Source organism: Myotis myotis, unplaced genomic scaffold (genome assembly GCF_014108235.1).
Source record: "Myotis myotis isolate mMyoMyo1 unplaced genomic scaffold, mMyoMyo1.p scaffold_m19_p_1, whole genome shotgun sequence".
In the NCBI taxonomy this organism is placed as follows: Eukaryota; Metazoa; Chordata; class Mammalia; order Chiroptera; family Vespertilionidae; genus Myotis; species Myotis myotis.
In genome coordinates this window covers 220,367,442-220,395,129 of record NW_023416313.1, presented here as the reverse complement: position 1 = coordinate 220,395,129, position 27,688 = coordinate 220,367,442, and the positions used below count along the sequence as shown (strand labels likewise).

Genomic DNA, 27,688 nt, shown 5'->3' with positions numbered 1-27,688 from the left:
GGCGGGGGCGGTGCTAGGTCGCGCGGGGCCTGGGGCCGAGGCGGCGCTCGGCGCTGACAGCTGAGTCGGCTCGCGGCCTCCCGCCCCCTCCGTGCCCGGCCTTGACCCTGGTCTGGCCTGCCCGGGAGCCATGAGCCCCGGGCTGCTGCTGCTGCTCGGCAGCGCCGTCCTGGTCGCCTTCGGCCTCTGCTGCACCTTCGTGCACCGCGCTCGCAGCCGCTACGAGCACATCCCCGGGCCGCCGCGGCCCAGGTGAGCGGGAGGTGGGGGCGGGGGCCTGGAAGGGGCGCTCGAATAGGGGGTCGGGGGACCGCATCCAAGCCGGAGTCGGAGTCGAGGCCAGGGGTCAGCCTCGCCTTAGCGCGCGGCGGCGGCTTGGATACTGCGGCGGGGAGAGGGGCGCTAACTATTCTTAGTAACGAATTACTCACAGTCGCCGCAGCTGCTTGGCGACCACCGCGCTCGGCTGGGCCCCACAAACGTGATGGCAGCGACAACCCAGTTAGGTAGGCGCTATTGTTACCCCATCGGTCAGACCAGGAGACTGAGGCGCGCGGAGGCAAAGTCACCTGCCCAAGGTCACACCATGGATGAGCTTAAGCCTAGATGGAAGCCCAGATCAGCCTGGCTCTAAAGTGAGCGCTCTTAACTTTGGTGACTCGGCCGGGGTCACTCAACCAGGGTTGGAACACACTGTACTTCCGTCCCATGCCCTTTTGTATTTCTGTCCTGGTAGATCCTGTTTGTCTTCTTCCTTGGTACTTCCATTCCATCCTTGGCCCCCATCCCCTCAACTCCCCTCCCCCCACAAGAAGGTACCTTTCCGAAGCTTAAATCACAGGTGTCATTTCTCGGCTCCAAAGGCTTCCCATCGCGTAGAACTAAATCTAATTCTAAATGCAGCCCAGTCCCTGGCCAGCAAGGCCCCTGCTGAGCTGTCAGAACCTGCCCGTGAGGTTCTCTTCCCCCTCGCTTAATCACTGCTGCCCCAGGCAGCCTGCACCCCCATCCCCCAGCTGATTCCCTTCTTGCTAGTTCCCCATCCACTCTGTTTAAAGTCCACTAGCCCCAGGCTCCTGATGGGGCCATCCCCCCCGTGAAGTTACCTGCTGTTCACCTGTTGACTGTCCGCTCACCTGTTGACTGTCTTCCCCTCTAGAATGTGAGCCCGGGAGGGCAGGGATGCCGCGGTGCTTGTGTATCCCCACCCAGCGCCGGGCACATGGAGGATGCTCAATAAATATGTGTTGAATGAATGAATAAACAACAGTATTAGACACACTTTTTAAAACCTCAGGACCTGAACATTCGGGAAGGCATCCGCTTCCAGCACAAGCCAGGTCCTGGTGTTAGAAGCCTGGATTCCTGTTTGGTGGGTTTGGGGAAGATCTCTGTGGCTGGTGCTTCTCCGCGCTGGCTCCGTCCTCCCCGGCGCCCTCTCCCGCCCTGGGGTCTTCCTGACCCTTTCCCCCTCTTGGAGCAGCTCTGTCTTTCATGCCATGTTTCTTCCCAGCTTTCCAGACTTGACTTAAATCCTAACTCCTCAGGGAGGTCTTACCTGCTTGCATGCTTAAATATAGTCTATTCACTTTATAAACGCTAAGGGACCCTAATGGCAATTGGGTAATTAATTATGTGTGCAACCTCCTGTTAAGTGTCCGTCTCTCCCGTGGGCCTGTGTCTGTCTCGTTCTCTGCTGTGTGCCCCACACCTAGCGCAGCAGTGTCTGGTATTCGCATAGTAGGCACGCGGCAAACCACCGATTCAAGGTGGGAATCCCCTGAGCGTTCTGTGAGGGGCACGATCACCTGGCCAGTTTTCAGATCATTTGTTCTGGTAGATCGCATTATGGCTGGCTTTCTCTGGAACCCAAGTGCTTCCAGCATTGCAGACCCGGTCAACCTCTTGAGTCAAGCCTCTCTCTGCTCCTCTCCCCGCATCTCTCTCCCTCCCCCCGCACCCCCGTCATTGCATTTTAAAAATAAAATTCTGCATGCCATATAACTTGCCCTTTTAAACTGTACCACCAGCACTCGCGTTTCATCGGCCCTAAAAGAAACCCCATACCAATGAGCTGTCCCTCATCCCATCCTGACCCCCAGCTCCAGGCAGCCACTCATCTGCTTTCCGTCTTTACAGGTTTGCCTGTTCTGGGCATTGCATATAAATGCAATCATACAATATGTGGCCTTTGGTGTCTGGCTTCTTGCACTTAGCATGTTTTCAGGGTCACCCGTAGAGTAGCCTGTGTCCCTATTTCTTTCCTTTTTAGATCTGAATTCTCCCCCAAAACCTTACAGTTGTGGTGGGGGGGGGGGGGGAGAAGAGAGGGAGGAGGCTGAATGTAATTATGGTTGGGCGCTTTGTTCTAAGGAGGTGAACCGAATAGGGCACAGGCAAAAGACTTTGGATGCAAAGTTGGTTGGTGATCAAACATAAAACGGCACTAAATGAAAGTTCTGAAACCGCTTCCAGCACAAATCAGGTGCTTTGGCATCCAAAGCCCGTGACCGGCAATCCCATGGTTGGCAAGAAATCAGTGTATTGAGTCTCCAGGGGTGGCATTTGCCCCTCGATGCCTCAGAGTTTTGCCAGCTTGCGGGCAAGGACGCCTCTGCCCTGCAAAGAGGCAGCCACTGGGCTCCTGCACACCGACCCTTTCTCCTCCTTATTCTGCAGGAGTCGCCAAGATGCCCTCTCCTCCAGGTTGCCCTCCCTGATTGCCCCTCCTCTGTGTTCTTATTACAAACAATACCCTGCTGCACACCGATCCAAGTAGCGGCTGAAAACTCGGACTCAGTGTTCAGGTTCCACACAAACACTTTTAGCTTCTCAGTTTCTGTCTCTAAACTCCTCATCAGCCCCCACTCTCCTGGTAGCGTAGCGTGGGGCCGGGGGGGGGGGGGTAGGGGGCGTGAACTTGACAATGAAAAGCCTCACTCTCCCAGCGTTTTATTTCTTTTGCAATAAGTTCTTCAGGTTTGACTCCCCGGCGATGTTGGTTCTCTCCTCCCACTGCTACTTGCCAAGTTGCTGGGGGTGGGGGCTGTCCAACAAGTGATGGTGGAGACCCTCTGCTGGACTTCGGTGCCAGCTGAGCACTCACCCCCTCATCCTTCCGGCACCAGGCACCACCACGGCCCCTCACCCTCACTCCTAGAGGGTGGCCCATCCTGCTACCCTCTGGGTGGACACAGTGGGCTCTCCAGATGCCCTCTGCTCCAGTGACTGCCCACGCTTCTCTGCCCACAGGAAACTTTGGATCCCCACTGTGCCCGCCACAGTGTTTTAGGGAACGACACCCGCTGGGACCAGCCAGGCGGGGGATTTGCCCTCCCCTCTCTGCTGGGCTGCCCTGCCACTCCCAGTCCCCCACAGGGCGTGCCAGGTGGGCTTCTGCTGCCCCCTCCCAGCCCCAGTGTTCCACCCTCCCTCATCCTGTGGTCCCTTACCTGCTCACTTCTAACCCATCTTCTGGCCCTGCCTGTGCCTCCCCAGCGCCCCCTGCAGGAGCTGGAGGGAACGGGCTTTAGTTCCCTCTCTTGCCTGGCAGTGGAGACGTGGCCACTCTGTGCCCCTGTCCTTCTCAAGGTGTCACTCGCCTTCCTCCCCAGGGGCCCTGGACCCCAGTGGTTAGGGCGCAGGACCTCGGAGTCGCCTGGGAGGGTGAGGAGTTCCAGGCTGTTCTCACTCAAAACAGGGCGTTTTCCTGCAAAGGAGCAGCTCTGGGGAGTGACCATGGATACCAGATAATTCTGGAAATACAGCCGGTGGTGCGTGGTGTCCGCGGTCCACCTTCCTGCAGGTGGAGCGGGATACGTTCAAGTCCTCACTTCGGGTGGGGCTCAGCTCCCCCCTCCCTTCCTCCCCGGCGGCTGCTGCCCGCCTCCAGCCTCCCGGCCAGGGCGCTCTGCAGTCCCCGCACGCCCCCTCCGCCCCCCACCCGCACTCCCAGCCTTTCTTCTTGCCTCCCACTTCCCGGAGCAAATGGATCAGCCGAGAACTTCTTTTCAGGGCTCTGCTGCCACCGCCACCCCTTTGCCTGCCGCGGGCTGCTCGCCCTCCCCTTCCCGCTGGGCCCAGGGGCCCCGGCCAAGGCCAGCTGCCCTCGCAGCTCAGCAGCTCTGCCCCCACTGCCCCTCTCTGCGCCATCAGATTCCTTCTCCTCTGCATCCCTCCCATTTTTATATAATATGCTGTTAAAGCCACCCTTTTCTTCCCGCTCTCATTCCCTCTCTGCACCCCCACTGCGGCCTGCGGAGCAGCCTGCCTGTCTTTGGGCCCCGTTGTTCCCTCCTGTTCTCTCTTGAACCCACCACCCCATGGGGCTCCGGCTCCACCTCTCCACCCAACCTGCTTTGGTCCAGGTCCCAGCGACCTCCACGGAGCTCCTCCACGGTCCGTGCCGCCCTATCTGGCCCGGCCCCTCAGCAGCCCGGGCAGACGGATGCCTCCTTCCTCCTAAAGCCTCTCTTCCAAGGCCCCAGCCCTTGGCTCTGGCTCTCCTGTGCCTCCTGCTCAGTCTCCCTGGCAGGCTGTCCCTTTGCTGCCTGCCCTTGGGGCTCTGGGTGTGAAAGCGAGTGCACCCCCCTAGGGACCTGGGACTTCAGCGCTGCCCCGAGGTGGAGGGACGGGGCCCCTGGTGGGCGGAGGCTGCTCTGGGGGGTGCTGAGCTGGAGCTTCCGCCTGCCCCTCCTGCAGGCAGAGTCCAGAGCCCGGGGGCTTGGCCTCTGGAAGCCTGCACATCTGCACGCACATGGCAGGGACAATGAGGGGTCTGCTGCTCCCTCTCAGCGCTGCTCCCCTTAGCGAGTGCAGCTCCACCTCCTCCCAGTGGCCAGGGTCTTCCCTGACACCTGTCACTCAGCACACCCACATGGCTGGGCTCCTGGCTTCACTGTCACTCAGAAGCGGATTGCTTCTCACCTCCACCGGCCTGAGCCTGCATCACCTCTCACAGCCCTTCACTGGGGCCCCTGCCTCCACCCCTGAGCCCGCCTCCCCCTTCACTCTCAGCACAATACATTTAAAACCCAGATCCTGCCCTCGCTTTGCTCAAAACCCTTCACTGAGGGCAAAGCCAAAATGTGGACAAGAGCCCACAAGGCCGTCCATATCTGCCCCACCTTGGTGACCCCACCCTGGATCTTGGTTCCCTTATGCACCCTGCTCTAGCCACACTGCCTTCCTTGAACTTACTGAGCCCACTTCCACCTCAGGACCTTTGCACCTGCCATTCCTCTGCTTCAAATGCTCTCCCCCCAGATACCTGCTTGGCCTAGTCCCTTGCTTCTTACAGCTTGTACGACACCTTCCTAGAGGGATGGTCCCTCACCTGCCTGTATAAAATGGCCACCCCACATCCAGCCCCAGCTCTCCTTGCCCCCCACTCGGATTTTTCTCCCATCACTCTCTGAATTCCTATTTACTTACATGTTTACATATCTCCTGTCTTCCCCCAGGAGAATGAGGTCACTGACCCAGAACATCCCAATTGCGGTTTTGTTGTCTGGATGCTGTAGTAAGTGAGCTTGACTGGAAAAGAGTCCTAGAGGAGACAGGAGGTCATGAGTCCCTTGGAACATGCCTCAAGGTGACACCAAAGGGCTTGTCTGCAATTGGGTGATCACAGTGCAGGCTCAGTGTGGCCCCTCCATCCCCTGCTGATAAGGACTATGGGGAACCCTGGTTCCAGCCACACACCTGTGGGCAGGTGACCTCACCTCTCCAGCCTCAGCTGCCCTGCCTCCAGGTGGGGTGGGGCGGTCAGATGGGGTGAGGCTTAGCATGGCACCCAACATACGGAAAGTGCTCAATGAATGTCTCAAGGTAATTCTGCCGGGGTCCAACCCCAGCAGGTCCAGGGGTCCCCAAAGGTGTGGACGGAGTCGGCGAAGAAGGAATGACGCGGAGACAGCGTTCAGTTGATCAGCAGCCTAGCCAGGATCTCTAGCCAGGATCTCCAGCCAAGTTCTGGTCTGGATCTCCAGCGAAGTTCTGGCTAGGATCTCCAGCCAGGTTCTGTGTCCATGTTCTCTTGCTAGGTTCTCCAGGATCTCCAGCCAAGTTCTGGTCTGGATCTCCAGAGAGGTTCTGCTTCAGATCTCCAGCCAGGTTCTGTGTCCATGTTCTCTTGCTAGGTTCTCCAGGTTCTCCAGCCAGGTTCTGTAGGTTCTCCAGCCAGGTTCAGTCACCAGGCTCTAGTCAGGTTCTCTTGCCAATTTCTGTAGTCAGGTTCAGTCCAGGATCTTTTGCCATGTTCTCTCCAGCGAAGTTCTTCTGTCTGTAGGTTCTGTGTTCTAAGCTCTGTATTCTAAGTTGTGTGTGTAGGTTCTGTCTTCTGAGTTCTGTGCTCTAAGTTCTGTCTTCTTACATCTGTATTTATACCAGTTGATTCAATCCTATCAATCTCTATTACAAAGGTTAGGGCGTTTCTTATCTCCATTCCAGGGAGTAAAGATTATGTAGCTTAAGCATGATTGTTCATAGTTAAAGTGATTAATTACCCACCTGGCACTTAGTTAAGAGGTTTTATTCCCTCCCTAACTTCAGGGGAAAATCCCTACCTGGGGAAACAACCTTTCTCAGAGACCTTGGTTAAAACACATAGTGCCAAGAAGGTGAGCAAACATATTAAGAACAGTATGCCATATATGCCAGGTCCCTTGAAACAGCAAGCATGGACCGGCTCCCGGCATAATTCCACACAACGTTACTGAGGGCCAGCCCCTGACCTGCACCCGGGAGATGGTTTTATTTCTCTCCACCACCTCTCCAAGGAGGCCTCTGGAGCCGGTCAGACTCAGGTTTGCATCCTGCCTGGTGACTCCAAGCCAGTGCCCTATCTCGCCATGCCTCAGTCCTCCCATCCACGAAGTGGGTCTAATAACGCCGGCCTCGCAGGGCCCTGTGGGGAAGGGGGCTCTCTTTAATGGTGACGTCCAGTGATCACAATGCTTCTCATTTCTTCTAGTTTCCTTCTAGGACACCTTCCCTACTTCTGGAAAAAGGATGAGGCTTGTGGCCGCGTGCTCCAGGATGTGTTTTTGGACTGGTGGGTCCTAACTTGTCATTCATTGCCCTTATGCCAGGCCAGGCCCCATAGGGCCAGCCCAGTAGCACACACACTCCCTGCTCCCCTGCCCAGGCCACTCCCACCGCCAGCAGGCCCTCCCTGAGTGGAGAGGCACGGCAGGCTGGTTGGAAAGGCAATCCTGTGACCTTAGACCAGCCATCAGAACCTCTCCCGGCCTCAGCTTCCTCATCCGTAACCTGGGTGCGGGGCGTGACTGGACACGAGTCCTTGTGTGGGGTGGTGCTTTATACTTCCCAGAGCCTTTCAGAGACCTGAGCTTGCTTGATTCCCAGTCCAACCTGTGGGGCAAAGGAGGAGAGTAGCAAACCCATTTCATGGATGTGGAAACTGAGACCCGCTGGGAGATGTGACTCCGTAGTGAGTCAGCCCCAGGACAGAGCCTGGGCCCCAAGCCCGTGGTGAGCCCCGTCCTGGGAGGGGACACCCCGTTTCTCCTGCTGGGCCTGGGCGGGTGACACTCACGTCTCCGGGTGTTGACAGCCTCCTTTGGGTCACTTTGGTTTCCAGGGCTAAGAAGTATGGGCCTGTGGTGCGGGTCAATGTCTTCCACAAAACCTCGGTCATCGTCACGAGCCCCGAGTCGGTCAAGGTAGGAAACAGAGTGGTTTCCATGGGGATGGGCCTCCCCTGCCCGCGGTTGGGTGTGTGAAACGTGGCCCTGGGGACGATGGGAGAAACGTTCCAGAGGCACACATATTGGGGCTGGTTTCCCGAGGACCCAAAGGGAATGGCTTCTTTCTAATCACCCCCCGTTGGGGGGCTCCTAAGGGCAGCGCTGTGTGACGCGGTCAGGGAGGGGGCTTTGCTGTGGGACCCGTTTGGCGCACACACGTTTGGTTAGTTCACCTCTCAGCCTCAGTGCCTTCGCTGGTGAGGTGAGAAGATAACCAACCTCTCTCTCTCTCAGGGCTGTGATGCAAATTAAATATTGATCGATTATTAGCAAATAAGGGTCAAAGGATACTTAACCGTGTTTGCCATGGGCCGTGTGCTCTTCTGTGCACCTCTCAGTTATTACCCCATTAGATCTCACAGGGCTAGGACCCTTATTAGTCCCCGTTTTAGCGACGAGGAGAGGGACACAGGGGCATTAAGGGGTCTGTAATGTGTCAGGATGGTGTCTGCTCTGCAGGTCTTTAGAAAGAGTGGCCATCAGACCATCGACTTGGGAGTTAGCAGAATGGGCTCAAATCGGGGCTTTGCCACCAGGTGGCTGTGGGACCTGGACCTGTGGCTGTATCGGTCTGGGTCTCGGTTTCCTTGTCTATAACATAGGGATGCCGCCTTTCTTACGGGGGTTGTGAGAACGGGACTGACACGATGCCTATGAGTTATCTAGCCCGGGCCTGGCCCACAGCGATTGCTCCAGAAATGATGGTGCTGTTATACACGCAGGTGATGTGTGGGGCGATTCTCTGCATGGAGGGTGGCTGGTGGCACAAAGAGGGATGAAAACAACTTAGGGTGCAGATCAGGAGACAAGCTGGACTATTATAGTGCCTCTAGCAAGATGATAAAAATAACTTATAAAATACATTTTTATTAATTTCAGAGAGGAAGGGAGAGGGAGAGAGAATCATGGATCGGCTGCCTCCTGCACGCCCCACACTGGGGATCGAGCCCACAACCCAGACATGCGCCCTGACCGGGAATTGAACCATGATCTCCTGGTTCATAGGTCAATGTTCAACCACTGAGCCACACTGGATGGGCAAAAATAACTTTATTTTAAAAAGTTTAATTTCAAATACAGACATAGTCTAAGACGTTTAAAAGCATGCTACCAAAAGCCATGCACAAAAACCGTCATGATGCTCAATGAGAAAAGAAGTTGAAAGATATAGATCAATATGATGAAATACATTGGTGTACAGTCAAGTGTTAAACCAACCCTGAAATCCTGGTCATGATACAATCTGCCCCTGGATACATGGATACAGTTTGCTCATCTTTCATTAAGAATTTTTGTTTCTATCTTTATTCTTTTCTTATAAGATCTTTGTCTGGTTTTGGTATCAGTTTAATCGGCCTCATAAGATGAGTTAGGAAATGATCCCTTTCCACTTTCTTTCTGAAAGAGCTTGTATGAGAGTCGTGTTATTGCTTCCTTTAATGCTGGATAGAATTCACTGGTGAAGCCATTGGCCTGGCACTTCTTTAGAGAAGTGTTATTTTGTCTTAATTACACATTCAGTTTCTTTAATTGCTATATGACCATCCAGATTTCCCATTTTTTTCTTAGTTTGATGGCTTTCAAGGAATTGGTCTATTTCTTTTAAATTGTTGAAACTATTGGTATAAAGTTGTCCACAATATTTATTTACCTTTTTTGTTGTTGTTAATTCTCAGCTGAGGATATTTTTTTCCGTTGATTTTCAGAGAGAGTGGAAGGGAGAGAGACAGACAGAAACAGCAATGTGAGAGAGACACATTGATTGGTTGCCTCCTGCATGCACCCCGACCAGGGCCGGGAACCAAGGTATGTGCCCTTGACTGGAATCGCACCCCGGACCCTTCTGTCCGCAGGCTGACACTCTATCCACTGAGCCAAACCAGCCAGGGCTGCTTATTATCTTTTCAATGTTTACCAGATCTGTGTGATACTCACTTTTCCCCGGGAGCAAATCTCACAGCAACCAGCACCCCCCGGGCTGATGTGCAGCAGGGATGTCGCCTCCCGTTTCCCAGTACCCCAGAATAAAGCTCAGCACCCCCAGGGCAGGCCCCTCCAGCCCCCCCAGTCCCCACCCTCTGCGGATGCACCAGTAACCCTGCTTCCCCTGCCTGGACCACGGTCATCTCTCCCCTCCCCTGCAGCCGATCAGCTGGATCCAAAGCCTAGGACCATTTACCATGTGTGTGATCTGGGGCCAGTTCTAACTCTCAGCTTCCTTCATCTCTATGTAAATGAGCACAGCAGTACCACCCACGTCCTAGGGTTGACTGGGCACTGAGTGATCTCCGGGTGCTGATGTGCCCCTGGCATTGACGGAGCACCTGCTGGGTACCGGGCACCATTCTCATCCCTGTCATGTGGAACCAATTTATTCTTCAAGCGGACCTACCAGGCAGGCACACTCTTCCCCATCTTGTAAGATGAGGAAACTGAGGGCCAGTGGAGGTGAAGAACTTGCCCAGGGTCATCGGGTTGTTAGCAAAGGGAGGAGTGAGGATGTTGAGCCCATAGTCAGATTCAAGCCAGCTGACTCCCAGCTGGGCTGCACTGCCCTTGTAAAAAAGAAGGAACGCTTAACCATTTGAACAGCATGGATGGACCTGGGGAGCATTATGCTAAGCGAAATAAGCCAGTCGGAGAGAGATAGATATCACGTGATCTCACTCACGTGGGATATGTGGGATATAATGATCAACATAAACTGATGAACTAAAATAGATCCAGAGACGTAGAAGCATCGAACAGTCCATCCAACCTCAGGGGGAAGGCGGGGGGTGGGGAGGAGTGGAGGGTGAGAGATCAATGCATATAAGCATAACCCATGCACACAGTCAGTAGGGGGGAGTGAGGGAATGTCCTGGGGGGCGGGGGGGAATGAGCGGGGAGAGGTCAATGGGGGAAAAGGGAATCATATGTAATATTTTAAACAATAAAGAATTTTTTAAAAAAGAGCTGTTAGCTAATGTTACTATTGCACCATGCAGCTCTTGGTGAGGAAGCTGACCTCCTCCAGGAAGCCTCCCGTGATTTCCATGGCTGGGTGGGCAGCAACAATCCTGTGTCTGTGCCGAGTGTCTCTCCTGTGTCCTGGACACTCTCCCTCCAGGCTCTCTGGGTCCAGAGCAGCCATGTCCTTCTTTGTTCTTGCCACTTTGGAAGGTGGTAAGGTGTGGGCATTGGAGTGAGGAAACCCCCCCAACATTGCTCTCCAGCTGTGTGGCCACAGGACAATTGCTTCACCCCTCGGCGCCCCGTTTTCCTCACCCCTGAACGGGATGCTCTTTCTCCAGAGGGTTAGGTGAGGCCCCGTGTGTGAGTGCTCACCCGGGAGCAGGCTCGCTCCAGGTGATTATCTGGGGTGTGAGTCACAGGATTGAAACTGCCGAGATCCTCTCTCGGGTGCCCGGGCTGACGTTGGTGTTTTGGGATGTTTAGAAGTTCCTGATGTCCACCAAGTACAACAAGGATTCCAAGATGTACCACGCCATCCAGACTGTGTTTGGTGAGAGGTAAGGCGAGAGGGAGGGCCGGGGGGAGGCCTCTGGCTGGGAGGAGAGGGCTCACGGGCCCCAGAGCCTTGGGGTAGCGTTAGGGGCCGAGCTCCTGGCTGCCAGGCACACAGCACGTGCCCCAGGCCTGGTGGCCACTGCTCTCATCATGGGCACCTCCCTTTTCCTCTCTCCCAGGGCAGGTGGGAGTGCGGGGGTCGCTAAGACTGGGACACATGATCGCCTCATTTCTTTTTTGTTTATTTATTGTTTACGGAGGTTAAATTCACATACGTAAAATCCACCCTGTTAACCACATTGGAGGTACAATTAGTGCATGTGGTATATTCACAGCATGGTGCAACCATCAGCGCCGTCCACTCCCAGAACATTGTCGTCGCCCCAAAGGGGACCCCCTGGCCACCTGGCCGTCAGCCCAGCCCCCCCCTCCCCCCCCAGCCTGCTTCTCTCATCAGTGTCTGTGCCCCGCAGGCTGTTTGGCCAAGGCTTGGTGTCCGAGTGTGACTACGAGCGCTGGCACAAGCAGCGGAGAGTCATGGACCTGGCCTTCAGCCGCAGGTGAGCGTGGCCGGCCGGGCAGCGTGGGTCCTGGCTGGGCAGGGCGGTGCTGGGCTGCTGGGCTGGTGGGCAGGGGAGCGGGAGGGGCTCATCCAGGCAGCAGGGACAGAGGGAGGAGGCCAGCCAGTGGGCCGCGAGGCGGAGAGAGGTCCCTATCGGTTTGTGGATATCAGGGTTGTGACAAGGACGTCTGGACGTGTGGGGGTCCCTGTCCCCCAGGAGCTCCCCCCGGCGCAGGCCTCATCACTCTCATCTGGGCTTTTTATGTTATTATAGTTTTCATTTTGGGGTAACATTTGATTTTTTAAGTAACTCACGTTCAGATACAATTCACATACCACGTAATTCACCATTTACAGGGTGCAACTTAATGGTTTTGAGTATATTCAAAACTTGTACAGCCATCACCGTAGTCAATTTTAGGACATTCTCGTCACCCATCCCTCCACCCCCCCTCTGTGCCCGCAGCTCCTGGCACCCACTCACCTGCTTTCTGTCTCTGGATTTTCATATTCTGGACATTCCCTATAAACGGAATCCCACGTGTGGCCTTTGTGTCTGGCTTCTTTCACGCAGCACCATGAGGGCCATTCATGCCACATGATGCACCAGAAATGCGTTCCTTTTTACTGCCAGCGACGACTCCGCTGTCTCGCTGGGCCACGTTGGCTCGTCCGCCCTCATCAGCTGACGGGCACTTGGGTTGTTTCCGGTTTGGGGCTGCTCTGAGCATTCATGTATTAGTGCAAGTCTTTGTGCGGACGTGCGTTTCCGTTTTTCTTGGGCGTGTCCCTAGGAGCGAGGCTACTGGGCCACCTGGTAAGCCTGTGTTTAACATTCTGAGGAAGGTTAATCATCTATTTTGATATAACTTCAGATTTGCAGAGAAACTGCCAAGATAGTCTAAGGAACTCCTGTGTGTCTTTTACCCTGATTCACTTTTTAAATCACATCTGTTTATCGTTTCTTCTCTATGTGTAAATGTAAATATGCTGACGGTTCTCTGTGTGTGTGTTTACATGATTCATATTATTTAATATCGTGCGTATTTTTAAACCATTTGAGAGTAAGTTGGGGACACTGTGACCCCTTCCCTTAAATATTTCCGTGTGTATTTCCTAAGCACAAGGACTTTCTCTCACATGACTACCATATAGTTATCAAATGAGGACATGGAACGTGCTGTCCAGTCAGCCTGAATGTGATTGAATAGGAGAAAAGGACAACTACAAGTAATCTTGCACAAACATAAGCACTTGCAAACCATGCTAGTGTGATGAAGAAGTCGAGGGTGCTGTGGGAGCATCACTCAGCCTACCTGGGGCTCAAGAGACATTCCCAAAGGAAGTGGCACCTGGGTGTCCATCTGGAGAGTGGACAGGCATAGGTGGTAATGGGCGTGGGGATGGAAGGTGCCAGGGAGGAGAGCTCCGGGCAGAAAGGACAGCATGTGCAAAGGCCCTGAGGTGGGAAGGAACATTGCGCTTTGGAGGAGCTAAAAGGCCACTGTAACAGGAAGGCAATGCTGCAGGTGGCAGTGGGCAGGAGACAGGGTCTGCCTCCTGGTCCAGGTGAGGATTTTTGCCTCCCTCCTCAGAGCGACAGGGTGCTCCCAAGTGGCTTAGGTAAGGGACCCCATCAGAATGGTGCTTCTGTCCGGCCTGGGCCACAGAGGGTAAGACGTGAGCCAGCGTGGGGTGGGGTGGGGCTGGGCAGCAGCAGCAGGAGGATGCGGGCCTTGCCGGAGCGGGGAAGCCAGAGCAGGGCTGGTGGATGGGCAGCGAAGAGCTGATTTTCGTTCCTAATTTAAAAAATGGATCCTTTTTCTCTTCTCCCATTTTTTTCTTTTTCATGTTTTAAAAAATGTCGTATTTGGAAACGTCACATTTTTAGATACGTTTTAGGAATAAGAATAGGAGAAAGAACAGCCCTGTATCCTTTACCCAGATTGTTAACATTAAAAAGCGCCTTTAATTTCAAAAGCAGCACCTTCTGTTAGTAAAAAGTCAGAAATGTGTAATGTGCCAAGTGGCAGTCTCCCCCTTCCCACACTCCCCTTGGGGATGCCATGTTTGTGAGTTTGGAGTGCATCCTTCCACGCGTCTTTCTAAGCTCTAGGCCTGGCCGATGAGCCGGCTGGCTGTCCCGGGGCAGGGGGCACGGTGTGTTGGGATCCCTGACTCATGTCCCTGTGGTCTGGCACGGTGACTGCTCACGGGCAGGGAATGGGACGGGAAAGCCAGGCTGCAGGTGGCAGCCCGGGGCAGCCCGGGGCAGCCCGGGGCAGGGCAGTGCCCGCGGAGAGGCTGGTGGGGAAACTCATGGATTCTGGAGACCGAAGACGCCTTTCCTCCCTTCCTTCCCACTGTCCCGTGGAGTTTCTACACTGTCACATCGTCGTGAGGTCAGAGTTGAGGGGCCCAATGGCAGAACGAGGACCCGTGGGGCCGTGTGGACAAGGGCAAAGTGGCAGCGGCATCTGAGTGGAGGGGAATGTGAAACCTCAGGGCTCGTTTGATGGCGGGAACCCAAGCCCGGGAGCTGTGCCTCCCGCAGAAGCCCTGGGCCGGTCCCGCGGCCGTGACGCGTGTGCTGTTTCCCCAGCTCCTTGGTCAGCCTGATGGAGACGTTCAACGAGAAAGCGGAGCAGCTGGTGGAGATCCTGGAGGCCAAGGCGGACGGGCAGACCCCGGTGTCCATGCAGGAGATGCTGACCTGCACCACCATGGACATCCTGGCCAAGGTGAGGGGTGGACGGCCCCTCCCCCTCCCCCACCCCGGGGCAGAGGGCTCCTCTTCCCTCCCTCTTCCCCTTCCTTGCTGCTCCCCCGTGCCAGCGGCCCCTTCTCTGGGCCGAGCGCTTCGTGTCTCCTTAACTATTCAAAACAAGCCAGTGTGAGACGGGAGCCACTAGCTCATTCTCTAGAAATGGACACCGAGAGGGGTGGGCACTGGCCCAGGCTGGTCAGGGGCAGAAGCAGCACTGGCTCTGAGGCCTGCCGTCCTCCCAGCCCAAAGCCCACCTGCCCCCAGCTCATTCTCTAGAAATGGACACCGAGAGGGGTGGGCACGGGCCCAGGCTGGTCAGGGGCAGAAGCAGCACTGGCTCTGAGGCCTGCCGTCCTCCCAGCCCAAAGCCCACCTGCCCCCCCCCTCAGCTCCCCGTGGGGTAGCGGCTTGGCTGTTTACCCCGGCAGACCCAGCAGTGGCCCAGGTAGCCCCGAACCCAGGGGAAGGCAGGCCAGGCAGCTGGGGTGTAGGGACAGGGAGTGAAGCATCGTTGTCATTCAGCCATTCCCTGGGCAGCTGGGTGCAGAGTGGACGCCCACGGGAGGCTGTGTCTCAGGGACAATGCATCGTGTCAAGGAAGGGGTTGAGGTTTACTTAGGGGTTACTCTCTGCGACATAATTCTCACCACATTCTACGGGGTTGGAAGTATGGCTCATTGCAGGGAGTCTGTGACCCGATGCAGGCCAGTCCTTGGCCCAGGGTCTGAGTCTCCAGCTGAACGGTTCCCGGCTCTGCCCTGGGCTTCGGTCCTCCCATCCTCAGGTCTGAGCCCGGCCTGCTCTCTCCCCAGGCAGCCTTTGGCATGGAGACTGGCATGCTGCTGGGCGCCCAGAAGCCCCTGTCCGGGAAGGTGAAGCTGATCTTGGAGGGCATCACTGCGTCCCGCAACACGCTGGCGAAGGTGCGCCAGCACCCCTCCGGCGGCCAGCCGCCCGCGCGGGTGTCCTCTTCTGCTGGGGCGCCTCCACCAGGGATTTTTCCAGAATGAGTTCTGAGTTCCGGTTTGTAGATGTGAAGTGACTTCGACTCAGTTAGGATTTGCATACGTTGCCTCAAGGGGAGGCTCAGAATGAAAGTGGATTATGTAAATTAGGAGTGACCTTTCTCTCATGTAAAATGACCCCCTGAAACGGGCACTCTGGGATGGCTAGGATGGCTCCACAATGTCACGTGTTCCTGGATTTTCTTTCTTTCTTTCTTCTTCTTCTTTTTTTTTTTAATATATTTTTATTGATTTCAGAGAGGCAGGGAGAGGGAGAGAGAGATAGAAACATCAATGATGAGAGAGAATCATTGATCAGCTGCCTCTTGCATGCCCCCAACTGGGGATCCAGCCTGCAACTCAGGCATGTGCCCTTGACTGGAATCGAACCCGGGACCCTACAGTCCACAGCTCTATCCACTGAGCCGAACTGGCTAGGGCTGGATTTTCTTATTGCTCTACTGTCTCCAGCACATCGCCTCATTGTCATACGATGGCTGCTGCAGCTCCAGCTGTCACCCCCTGGTTCCAGGCTTGAAGGAGGACGAAGGGAGAAAGTGGTGCTTGAGCTGATTCTCAGACCGATGGCCAAGGCCCCCTCCATTCCCTGAGGCTCAGCCTCTGAGTTTGCAGCCCTCTGACGCCCCCCATTTTTTCAGCCGCTGATTCCAGCTCCCTGCCCTCTGGCTGTGGTTTCCTCCCTGACTGCAGTCCTAGCCCTCCATCCTTCAGGGACCCCTTACCTTTGCAGGGCTTCCTGAATGCTCTCAGGCATCTCTCCCATCGTTTTTAGGGGTTTGGTGCGGGAAGGGGAAGCCGATGGATGCTTGGGCCTAGCCGGCCTTCTGGACCTGTCTCCCTGGCGCCTTTATCTTTTCTAACATGTCCTCACATTCCCCCCACCTCCCAGCTTGCCAGTGGATGTATGGTCCTTTGGGAGCTGGGTGGGGGCAGTGGGGGCAGCGGGGGCATTCCGTGGCCCGTCCTGAGCTGGGGCTCTTGTTTAGTTCATGCCCGGGAAGTGGAAGCAGCTCCGGGAGATCCGGGAGAGCGTCCGCTTTCTGCGCCAGGTGGGCAAGGACTGGGTGCAGCGCCGCCGGGAGGCCCTGAAGCGGGGCGAGGACGTCCCTGCCGACATCCTCACGCAGATCCTCAAAGGTGGGGAGCCCTCTGCGAGGGCAGGTGGCCGGGGTGCCTCCTGACAAGGCAACTGTCCTTTGGGTCTTGGGAAAGGGAATGTGAGTGTGGCAGACGCTGCCGCCGGGCCCTGAGCCGCTGCTTGTCTTTCAGCCGAAGAGGGTGCCCAGGACGACGAGGTTCTGCTGGACAACTTCGTCACCTTCTTCATTGCCGGTTCGTAGCTGCATTGCGACCAGGGGCCCTGAGCTCTGCAGGAACGATGGGTCCCTGGAATCTGGACTCTGGGAGGTTTTCCTGGCTGACTGAGCAGTTAGGCTGTGGGATTGGGGGGCTGGGCCAAGGGGAGCGAAGCCTCTCTATGCCTAGGGGGGTCCAGGGGGCCCTCTTGGTGGCATCTGGCCTGTTAATGGCGCTGGCAGTCCTGAGGACGTGTGAAGCTGCCTTTTTGGGCTCAGGAGAGCTTGGCCGTGTGAATTCATGTTTCCGCCTCACTCAGAATTGGGGATGCGGGGTCAGCCTCATTCATTGCTCATCAAATATTTCTTGAGCATCAATCTTCACCTAGAAAACTCCTCCTCACTCTTCAGGACCCCCCAGGTGCTTCTTCCCTGGGGAAGCCCTCCCTCATTACACAGACACATCAGCCCCCCCACCCCCACCCCGCCCCGGGAGCTCTCCATGGTGCCCAGAGCTCCTCTGCCCTCATGTCTCACAGTTTAAGTTGCATATTTGTTGGTGTGATTTGATCAACGAGATGTGCTCTGTGACCTCAGAGAGACACATTGGTCTCAGCCTCAGCTTTCTCTTCTGCAAAATGGGAATGGACATCCCCCTTAGGCCAGGCCAGGCCCAGGGATGGTTGGAGGAAGGGGTTTTAGAGTGTGAACACCAGATGCCCTTTATCTGACCACACTGGCTGGCATCAGCTGACGTGGAAGTGGGCAGATGTCCCTTTATATCCATACACCCAGCTCAACCCTAGGGAGCAGAAGTGAGGGCCTGAGCTGCCACCAGGGGCTTGGGGTCTCAGAAGCCAGACAGTAGCTACTTTATGATCTGTGTGGAGCTGCCACTCTCCTCCTTTCCTGCAGGTCATGAGACGTCCGCCAATCACTTGGCATTCACGGTGATGGAGCTGTCACGCCAGCCCGAGATCTTAGCAAGGTACGGAGAGGGGGCCAGGGGGCGGGGGGCTTCCCTTGATGTTGGTGAAGGGGTTTGTCCAATGTCTTATTCCTCAAGGACCACCTGCTCCCACTGCCCTTGGCTGAGCCCTCTGCATTGTGTCCTGCTTCTCTTCACCCCAGGGCTTTTGCACATGCTGTTCCTGCCTCTGGAAGGTCTTTCCCCTGCTTTCCTCCTAGAAAACAACCACTTTTTCTTCTCCTCCTCCTCCTCCTCCCCTCCTCCTCCCCCTCCTCCCCTCTTCCTCCCCCTCCTCCTCTTCCTCCTCTCCTCCTCCTCCTCCTCTTCTTCTTCCTCCTCCTCCTCCCCTCCTCCTCCTCTCCCTTTTTCCTCCTCCCCTCCCCTCCCCTCCTCCTTTCTCCTTCTCCTCCCCTTCTCCTTCACCTACTTCTCAGACCCCTAAAGTAGCCACTAGCCACCTCCCAGCTCATAAATGCATTTTCTCCTGGGACCGTTTACTTCAAGTCTTTTTCAGTCATGGACTGGAAGCACCAAGATTCCAGGGACCATGGCTCTTTCCCTCCCCACTTAGTGCCTGGCCAGGGACTGCCTGTGAGGCCTGCACAGAATTCTAAGTAAAATGCCGAGGGGGCACCCGTCTTCAGCTGGCAGGAAAGGGGGGATGCCTAGGCAGATGGCATCTGAGTGGGCCATTGGCTTCCTTAAATACAAACAGGTTCCCCCAAAGACTGAGCCAAATGTGAGAGTGCCCTAAAAATGCCAGGTGATGCCAGTGAGCATGCCGTCACCCACATAACACGGCAGGGAGGGCACTGGGGCGGTGGGAGAGGCCTGTGGTAAGTGGTTATCATGGCCTAAAGGGCAGGGGGAATGGCTTCTTGAGAACATGAGATCATTTATTGGGTTTCTAAAAGGAAGTCATAATAATATGCTCTTTATAAAAAAATTTGGAAAAGAGCAGAAAAGTTAAAGCAACAACATTTCTAATCTATATATATAAAAGCCTAAGCGACCAGCCGACCATTTGACCATCCAACCGGTAGCTATGACACACACTGACCACCAGGGGGCAGACGCTCAACGCAGGGGCTGCCTCCTGGTGGTCAGTGTGCTCTCATGGGGAGCTCCACTCAGCCACAAGCCAGGCTGATGGCTGTGAGCACAGCAACAGTGGTGGGAGCCTCTCCCGCCTCCTTGGCAATGCTAAGAATGTCTGACTGTGGCTTAAGGAGCAGGCCTAAGCCATCAGTCAGACATCCCCTGAGGGCTCCCGGGCTGCCAGAGGGATGTCTGACTGCCAGCTTAGGCCCCATTCCCTGGGGAGTGGGCCTAAGCTGGCAGGTGGACATCCCGCAAGGGCTCCTGGACTGTGAGAGGGTGCAGGCCAGGCTGAGGGACACCCTCCACCCCCCCAGTGCACGAATTTTTGTGCACCAGGCCTCTAGTAATAATAATAAATCTGTCCATGGTGGCCCCACCCTTCCAGAGACAGTTCATGTTTAACTACTGAATTTCACCATTTATTTTGCCACGACATCACCCCATGTTATTGTAATCTCTTCTCAAATCCACTTTTTAGAAATGTCATGGTAAAGTACACGTATCTAACATAAAATTGACCATTTTAACTGCTTTAACTGTACAGCTCAGGGGCATTAAGTGGATTCACATTGTCACGTACCCATCCCCCCACCATCCCCAGAACCTTCCCATCTTCCCAAAAGGAAACTCTGTCCCCATCACACAAGAACTCCCACCCCCTCTTCCCAAGCTCTGGTGACCCCCATTCTACTGTCTGCCTAGCACCCGAGTTCTCCAGGTACTGTGAGGTGCGTCCACGTGGGAGCAGGTGTCAGGATGCCGTTCCTTCTTATGGCTGAGCTCCTCTTCCACTGTGTGGCTGGGCCATTCTTGTGGAGGCATCCGTGGACGTGAGGTTGCCTCCGCCTTTTGGCTGCAGTGAATAACGCTGCTACAAACATGAGTGTACAGACATTTATTTGTACTTTTAGTTCCCCTGGGCCAGTGGTTGGCAAACTGGCCCCTTGAGTGTGGCTCTTCCACAAAATACCACATGCGGGCGTGCACATACAGTGAGATTGAAACTTCGTGGCCCATGCCACGGGGCCAAAGAGCCGCATGTGGCTCGCAAGCCGTGGTTTGTTGACCACTGCCCTGGGAGCACACCCGGAAGTGGGATTGCGGGGTCAGATGCTAATTCCATGTTAATTTTTGAGGAACTGCCCTATCGTTTTCCACCATTTACCACCAGGGTTCCGGCTTTTCCACATCTGCCACCTTGTTCTCCTCTGTTGTTGACAACAGCCCTCCCAGTGGGTGTGAGGGGGCCCTACCCACTCGTATATATACACGAGTGGCCCTACCCACACGTTATCCTAACAGGCGCCTCCCGAGGCTCTCTTGCTAGGTCTCTGCACCGCGCATTCCGCTGTCTCCCTGGGCTGAGAGGGGCGCCTGTGTGCAAAGCCCTCGCTCTGGCGCGTTGATTTCTTGCAGCCGGTTCCCAGCAGCGAAGACAGAGGGTGAACGTTGTAAAGAGCCTGGGACACGGCTCCCATTGCTTGGGCTCCTTGGTTTGGACATGGCAGTTCCGGGATGTCTTAAGCCAGTGGTTCTCAACCTTCCTAATGCCGCGACCCTTTAATACAGTTCCTCATGTTGTGGTGACCCCTAATTTCATTGTTACAAATTGAACATAATTAAAGCATAGTGATGAATCACAAAAACAATATGTAATTATATATGTGTTTTCCGATGGTCTTAGGTGACCCCTGTGAAAGGGTCGTTCGACCCCCAAAGGGGTTGCGACCCACAGGTTGAGAACCTCTGTTTAAACAATTGGGGGAAGCAGTGTTCACGGGGGGCACCCCAACCTCTCTCTGCAGGCTTCCTTCCACCCCCCCACCCCCCCCACCCCCCCGCTTCTTAAAACTCTGTCCTTGGAGAGGAACTTGTCTTTGACCCCACAGGCTGCAGGCTGAGGTGGACGAGGTCATCGGCTCTAAGCGGCACCTGGACTACGAGGACCTGGGGAGGCTGCAGTACCTGTCCCAGGTGTGGGGGGCGGGGCGGGCGCTTCGGGGCAGATGCGGGGGACTCGTGGGTTTAGGCCGCCCTAACCCATTAGGATGGGGTTCTCTGACCTCGCTGCTCAGGGGAGCCCCTGGGAGACTAAAACAGCCCCACGCCAGGCTGCCCCGGACCAACGACACCACGGTCGCTGGGGGCGGCCCGGGCAGCCGCGTGGGCAGGCTTCGCCGGTAACGCCAGGATGCAGCCGAGGTCGGAAACAGCGCGCCCTGAGTGGAGCTGGGTTTGCGCCCCTGACTCGGCCGGAGACCCGCAGGCCCAGCGCCCCTCCCCTGGGGACAGAGCAGAGCATGGGGCCTCGCCTGAGCCATGGGACTCAGGATGGAGGGACCCCAGTGCAGAGGGAGGTCTGGCTCCCGGTCCGGGCTCTGCTGCTATTGCTTTGCCAAACCCCCTTCTCCTTCTGGGCCTCAGTTTCTCCTTCGGTTGAATGAGGGTGGAACACAAAGGTGAAGGTCACTCTGCAGGGGTCCGGGACCCAGTCCTGGACTCGGGCGCAGTCAGTGCCGGGAGCGGGAGCAGAGATGGGGCTGGGCTGTGTCCCCTGGGGTCTCCCCTTCCTCTCACTTCCTCCGCGTGTGGCTCTGCAGGTCCTCAAAGAGTCGCTGAGGCTGTACCCGCCTGCGTGGGGCACCTTTCGCCTGCTGGAGGAGGACACCTTGATTGACGGGGTCAGAGTCCCCGGCAACACCCCGCTCCTGGTGCGTGGGGGCCCTGCCTGCCCGCCCGCCCCGCGGTGGCTGATGTGGGCGCCCTTCTGAGGTGGGGGCGGTGGTCCATGGCCCCGTTCCCCTCACTGTGTGTTCTCATCCGGATCTCACTGTAAGCCCGTGAGGTCTTTCTCTCCCCTTCACTCTGTCCTGTTTAGATTACAGGGGAGGGTTCTGGATGGGGTGCCCCACCCCCAGCTGAGGGCCCTGAGGCGCAGAGCGGTGATTCCTCTTATGTAAGAAGGAAACCCTTCCCTATCCTGAGCTCGGCACACCCACTGACATCGCCTGCTAAGTTCATTTATTTATTTACCAGCCTCACCCGAGGACATTTTTCCAGTGCTTTTTACAGAGAGTGGGAGAGAGAGGGAAAGACAGCTAGAAATATCGATGTGAGAGAAATACATTGATTGGTTGCCTCCAGGGCCTGGGCCGGGGAGGAGCCGGCCCTTGACCGGAATCGAACACAGGATCCTTCAGTCTGCAGGCCAGTGCTCTATCCACTGAGCCAAACCAGCTAGGGCTGTCTTCTAAGTTTACATTTTTCTTTTGAAAGTGAGGTTCTTATCTACGTGGACTTGACCCTGTGCATGGTGTGAGGTAGGGAGGCCTATTCGTCAGCTGGGGTTGCCATAACACAGGGCCACAGCCGGGGGCTCGCACAGCAGAAACGTACTGTCTCGCAGGTCAGGAGGCTGGAAGTCAGAGAGCAAGGTGCCCATAGGGTTGGCCTCTGAGCCTGGATCCCCGGGCCTCAGTGCCACCTCGTAAGATGGGGTTGGTGGCCACAGTTTACTGACAAGAGTCGACAGGATAACGTACATCACTTGTTCGGCCAAAACCCCTGGCACAGAGTCAGCGCCCTTTGCTGACCTGAGACCCCTTCCTGCCTGACGCTCCCCCTCACTTTTCAGAGCTCAGTCCCAGGCCCGTCTCCATCCTTGAGACAGAGCCAGGGCAGAGCGGCTGAGGGAGACACTGTGCAGGGTCAAGAGGCAGAGGCTGGCACCTGGGCGGGTTGTGGGGGCGTGCCTGGCCCCTGGGGGCAGGGCACGGAGCATCAGGGTGATCAGGAGGCTCTGCGAGGGCAGGTGGAAGGCTGGGGGGCCTGCAGCTCCCACCCCCAGGCAAGCCTGGTGTTGAACAGCACGGCTCTCAGGATGGAGAGAGATGGCCTCGCAGCAGACCTGAGTTTGGCCGTTTACTGGTCAGGTGACTTCAGGCAAATCACAAACCTCTCTGAGCCTCAGTTTCCTCATGTGAAAATAGGGTCAGAGTCATGCTCCCACGGGTGGGCCAGGCATGGGACGACACAGCACACCAGGTGGTGGTTGGGGCATATTGGCCACCCCCTTTCTTCCTCTTAGAGACTTCCCAGGGGCCAGTGGGGTCCCACAATGGCCCAGATGGGTGGGTGGGGAGATGGGTGTGTGTGTGGAGGGATGGATGGGTGGAGTAGAGCAGGAGTGGGGGCTTGGGAGACTACTCTGCTCCAAATCACCCCACTGGGTGGCCGCAGCAGGTGGGGGAGGTGCGAGGGTTCTGATTCTTGGAGCCAGAGACAAGCGTAGCCTCTGCCCGGCAGTTCAGCACCTACGTCATGGGCCGGATGGACACGTACTTTGAGGACCCGCTGACCTTCAACCCGGATCGCTTCGGCCCCAAAGCACCCAAGTAAGTCTCCCTGTGAGCCGTCCATGAGGGAGGCCTGGTGGGACAAGGACGGTCCTGGGGCCTCTGGTCTGAGCTGCCCGTGCCCATCAAGCCCATGTAGCCTTCCAGATCCACGTGAGGGAGCTGTCACCCCACTGTGCCCCCTTTTACAGGGAGGAAATCACAGCTCAGAGAGCTTAGCCCGAGGGTGCACAGCCCCTAAGTGGCAGAGCTGGGATTTGAACCAGTCCAAAGCCCATACTTATAACCAGTCCTTACACTAGGAAGCCCTTGGGCAAGTGACTGCAGCTCCCTTGGCCTTGATGTTCCTATCTGAGAAATGGGAACACCACTGGCTCCCTCTGGGGGAGTGAATAGGCGAAAGGGCTGAAGCAATGCTGGGGCCAGGCTCCAGGGACAGAGCCCCCTGAGTCCAGACCCAGGCTGCCCAGAGCTGGAGGTGTAACCGGCCCAATGATAAGTGACATGGGGCCTCGGCGGGCTGCTCTGCCTCTCTGAGCCTCAGTTCCTCCATCTGTGAAGTGGGGATAATGACGGCTCCTCCGGAAGGCTCAGAGGAGGATGTGTGAGAAAATACGAGCGAGCGCGGCAGAGGCAGCTGCTGCGTTCAGAGTGTGCGAACCCCAGTCCGCCCGTCACGGGCACCGCCTCCTGACGCCTCTCTCCCCACAGGCCGCGGTTCACCTACTTCCCCTTCTCGCTGGGCCCGCGCTCCTGCATCGGGCAGCAGTTTGCTCAGGTAGGAGCCAGGGCTGCGGCGGGACTGCAGGGGTGGGGTGGGGTCTTGATCTGGGCCAGGACCCAGTGTCCATGGCCTTTGTGCTCACTGACTCCCACCCTCCCCCACCCCCACATGCGCAGATGGAGGTGAAGGTGGTGATGGCCAAGCTGCTGCAGAGGCTGGAGTTCCGGCTGGTGCCTGGGCAGCGGTTCGGGGTGCAGGAACAGGCCACGCTCAAGCCACTGGACCCCGTGCTCTGCACCCTGCAGCCCCGGGGCTGGCAGCCCGCGCCCCCGCCCCCGCCCTGCTGAGGCACCTGGGGCAGAATCGGACTCCTTGGGCAGGGGCCGCACCCACCCTCCTCTGCAACCCACTGCCACCCAGCCTGCTCCCTGTCCTCTTCCTCGGGGGGCCTCCACGCCGGCTCCCAGAGGGCCTTCTCCCAACCACCTCCTGCTTCACGCCCCTCAGAGCTCCCTGTCCGCTGCTAATCCACTGCCCTTCCTGGACCAGCCCCTGCCTAACTCCCAGCTGCCTCCCAAATGTGCCATCGCCCCCCTCCCACCTCTGCACAGGCCACTCCCTCTGCCAGACACCCTAACTCTTGCTTACTCCCTAAAACCCTCCTCAGGTGTCACCTCCTCCAGGAAGCCCTCCCTGCCACCCCCGGCCGGGCCAGGGGCCCCTCCTCTGTGCTTCCTTGGTCACCTGTGCTACCTCTAACACCACACTGACCACTGTTTCGTGAGTGCCCTTTGAAGTGACCGACCACCCTGCCAGGCTGTGAGCGCCTCAAGCGTGGGGTCTGTGTGTGATTCGTCTCTGAGGCCCCCATGCCCACCGAGGGCCTGGCACAGAGTCGATGCTCAATAAATATGTGTTGACTGCATGAATGACCGGCCAGACCAGGCCAGGGTGCTCTGCCCTCAGTTTGCTCATCTGTAAAGTGGGGGTGATGTTGAGGCCTGTCTCTCTAAGGGCTGGCACTGCTCTGGAAGTTGCCCCTGGAGAGGCCCAGACACCGTGCCTTCGGGACAAAACTGCCCAGGTTACTGGGAGGCCCCGTGTTAGCAGACACCTGCCCTTGTTACATGCAAGGCCATGCCCCTGGGTGTGGCATGAGGCTGGGATTGTAGGCAGGGTTTGGAGAGCTTGATGTGAGAGAGCCGGGGCTGGGGGCTGGGGGCCGGGGCCTGTGCAGTCTGGTCTACTCCCAACCAGGCCACTGGCTCAGAGGCTGGACCCCCGGTCCTCTCAGGGAATTGGTGGAGCCAAGCACCTGGGTGCCTGGCCTCACCCCCCTGACATCCTCTTCACCTGCTGCCACAACGCTGCCCCTCTCAGCCTGGTCAGAGGAGGCTGGCACGGCCCAGCCCCAGGTGGTGGGACTGCCGCCCTCACAATGGCCGGGGGTGAAGAAGCTGCCCGCCTCCCAGGGCCCCCGGGTGGCCAGGGGCAATAAAATTGACCGGCCAAGGAAGCGGGCTCTCTTCCAGCCCCGTCTCTCCTTCAACAATTGGGAGTATATGATTGTGCAAACACAACCAAATGCCCTCCCCCCGGCCTGGGTACCTGCCCAGAAAGGTGCCCCCACACGAGGCAGGGAGTGGATTTGGGCGCCTTGCTGTCCCCTGGCTCCTCCGTCCTTGCTGAGTCTTGAGCAGCAGCTCCGAGGATCTCCCCTGTCGCAGACGCGGGCACAGGCTCAGGGAGGCAGCGACCTGCCCAGTGCAGCACGGTGCCCTGTACTGGGTGGAGCAGGGACCCCACCCGGGCTGGCGTGGTTTCACCTGAGCCTCTGGCACGGGGCCTGGCCTCTGGAGTGCCAGCAGGCACTCGGCTGGCCCTTATCAAGCTTCTCCCCACCCTCTCTGTTTCCAGTTCCCTGCCTGCGAGTCCAGAACCTTCTGTGGCTCTGAGACTGGTATCCTGGGCTCCGCCGCCAGCTGCATGGCCAAACCCAGCCCTTGCTTGCCTCTGCCCTGCCTGGAAGCAGCCCCTTCTCAGGGCCACCCGAACGCTGCCTCCTCTCGTCTCATTCCTCAGCCCTCAGCCCGTCACTGCGCCCGGAGCCTGTCCTGCTGTGACCGCCACCCCTGCCCGCTGCAGGCACTCTCTAACGTTCACCAGCCCCTACAGTTCCCCCAGCAGTCCCCCAGCAGCCCACCCACAAACTCCATGCCCCCCACCACACTCCCTCCACATACAGGCCCCCAGCCACCCCACTCCATGCCCTCTGCCTCCTGCCATGGCTGGGCCTGGCCCCCACAGGACAGCACTGTCCACCTAAAGCGTCCACAGGCCACAGCCTCAGCATTCCGGGCACACGACCTGGAGGTGTCTGGAGAGGTCTGCAGGGGTCAGCTCCGCTGGAAACGTCAAATTGCCTTTACCATCCCCTGACTTAGAAGATATCTGTCTATTGCTAAGCCTGAGCCTTTGCATCGCTGTTTCTTCAAATCCTTTAGAGTCTGGCCCATTTCACAGATGAGAAAGTCAAGGCCACAGCACACAGCCAGGCCATAGAGGACTCAGACCCTTGGCCCTTTGCGTCCCGTGGCCTCCCACCAGCTTGACAAGCCGGGTCACGGCTTGCCTCTGAGTGTTGGAAACCCAGGGCTGGAGGTGAGGTGTGTTCGACGCCCCCCCCCCACCCCCCCGCCAGGTCTGCTGTTATTTTCTGTGGGTCAGGGCACCCATCCTGACCCTCCTGAGTCACTCCCTCTTACAAAAAACGGGCTCTGTGAGCAGAAGGTGGTTCTCAGACCTGGCTGCATAGATAGTCACCTGGACCAGCTGGATTAGTCTGTGCAGTGGGGCCTGGAAACTTCTCTTTTAAGCAACCTCCCCCCACCCTCCACCCCCCCACCCCCCCGTCCCAGAGACTCCAATGTGCAGAGGGCAGCTGCCAAACTGGGGCCAGGCAAGATGGTTGTGATAAAGACCAAGGCCCTGCAGCTGGGCCTCCTGGGGGCCAATCCTACCCCATCTGTCTCTGGTTATGGGGCTGGGGCCTCAGTTTCCCCATCTGTAAGGGAGGCCAAATAATAGGACCCACATCCTAGGGTTGGTGGGAGAATTAAGAGCGTTCTCTGTGGGTCGTGCTTAGCACGGAGCTTGTCAGCATCAATGCTCAGACCCTGCGGTGGCAGCTATACCCCTGTCGCCTTCAAGGAAGGATTCCCTGGGTGGCCAGGCCATGCAGTTCCCAATACAGCCACACGGTGGCGCCGCGCCGCAGAGCTCCGGTTTGTGTGTCCACAGCAGGCCAAATGGGCGGTACTGACCACCCGCAGGAGGGTCCAGGGAGGGCCCGAGGCTATGCAAGCTCAGTCTCCTGGAGGCTGGGTCATGGCGAGAGGGTGCAAACCCCACCTGGTCCAGGCGCAGGTGGTATGAGGTATCCACTGACCGCTGGGGTGAGGATGGGGAGGTTGTCATCACTGTCCCCACTTCACAGATAGGGCCACCGAGGCCCGCCCGGAGGGTGAGGCAGCTGGAGGAGGTGGAAGGAGCACTGTCATGCAGATGGGGGTGCGGCGATTCCCTCGTCTCTTCGCTCTCACCCCTCCTG

The 27,688-nt window shown here is 57.1% G+C and overlaps 1 protein-coding gene across 1 annotated transcript; it reads left to right on the top strand.

Annotated features, from left to right (window-relative positions):
• On the top strand, positions 1-25,032 carry LOC118660179 (cholesterol 24-hydroxylase). The gene is made up of 15 exons (XM_036317316.1): positions 1-252; positions 6,974-7,054; positions 7,604-7,685; positions 11,208-11,281; positions 11,753-11,839; positions 14,444-14,582; positions 15,421-15,531; positions 16,620-16,770; positions 16,903-16,965; positions 17,844-17,916; positions 20,889-20,973; positions 21,600-21,710; positions 23,305-23,393; positions 24,066-24,132; positions 24,255-25,032. The coding sequence occupies exons 1-15, from the start codon at positions 131-133 to the stop codon at positions 24,423-24,425; spliced, it is 1,506 nt and encodes a 501-aa protein (XP_036173209.1). The 5' UTR covers positions 1-130; the 3' UTR covers positions 24,426-25,032.
• The last annotated feature ends 2,656 nt before the right edge of the window (positions 25,033-27,688 follow it).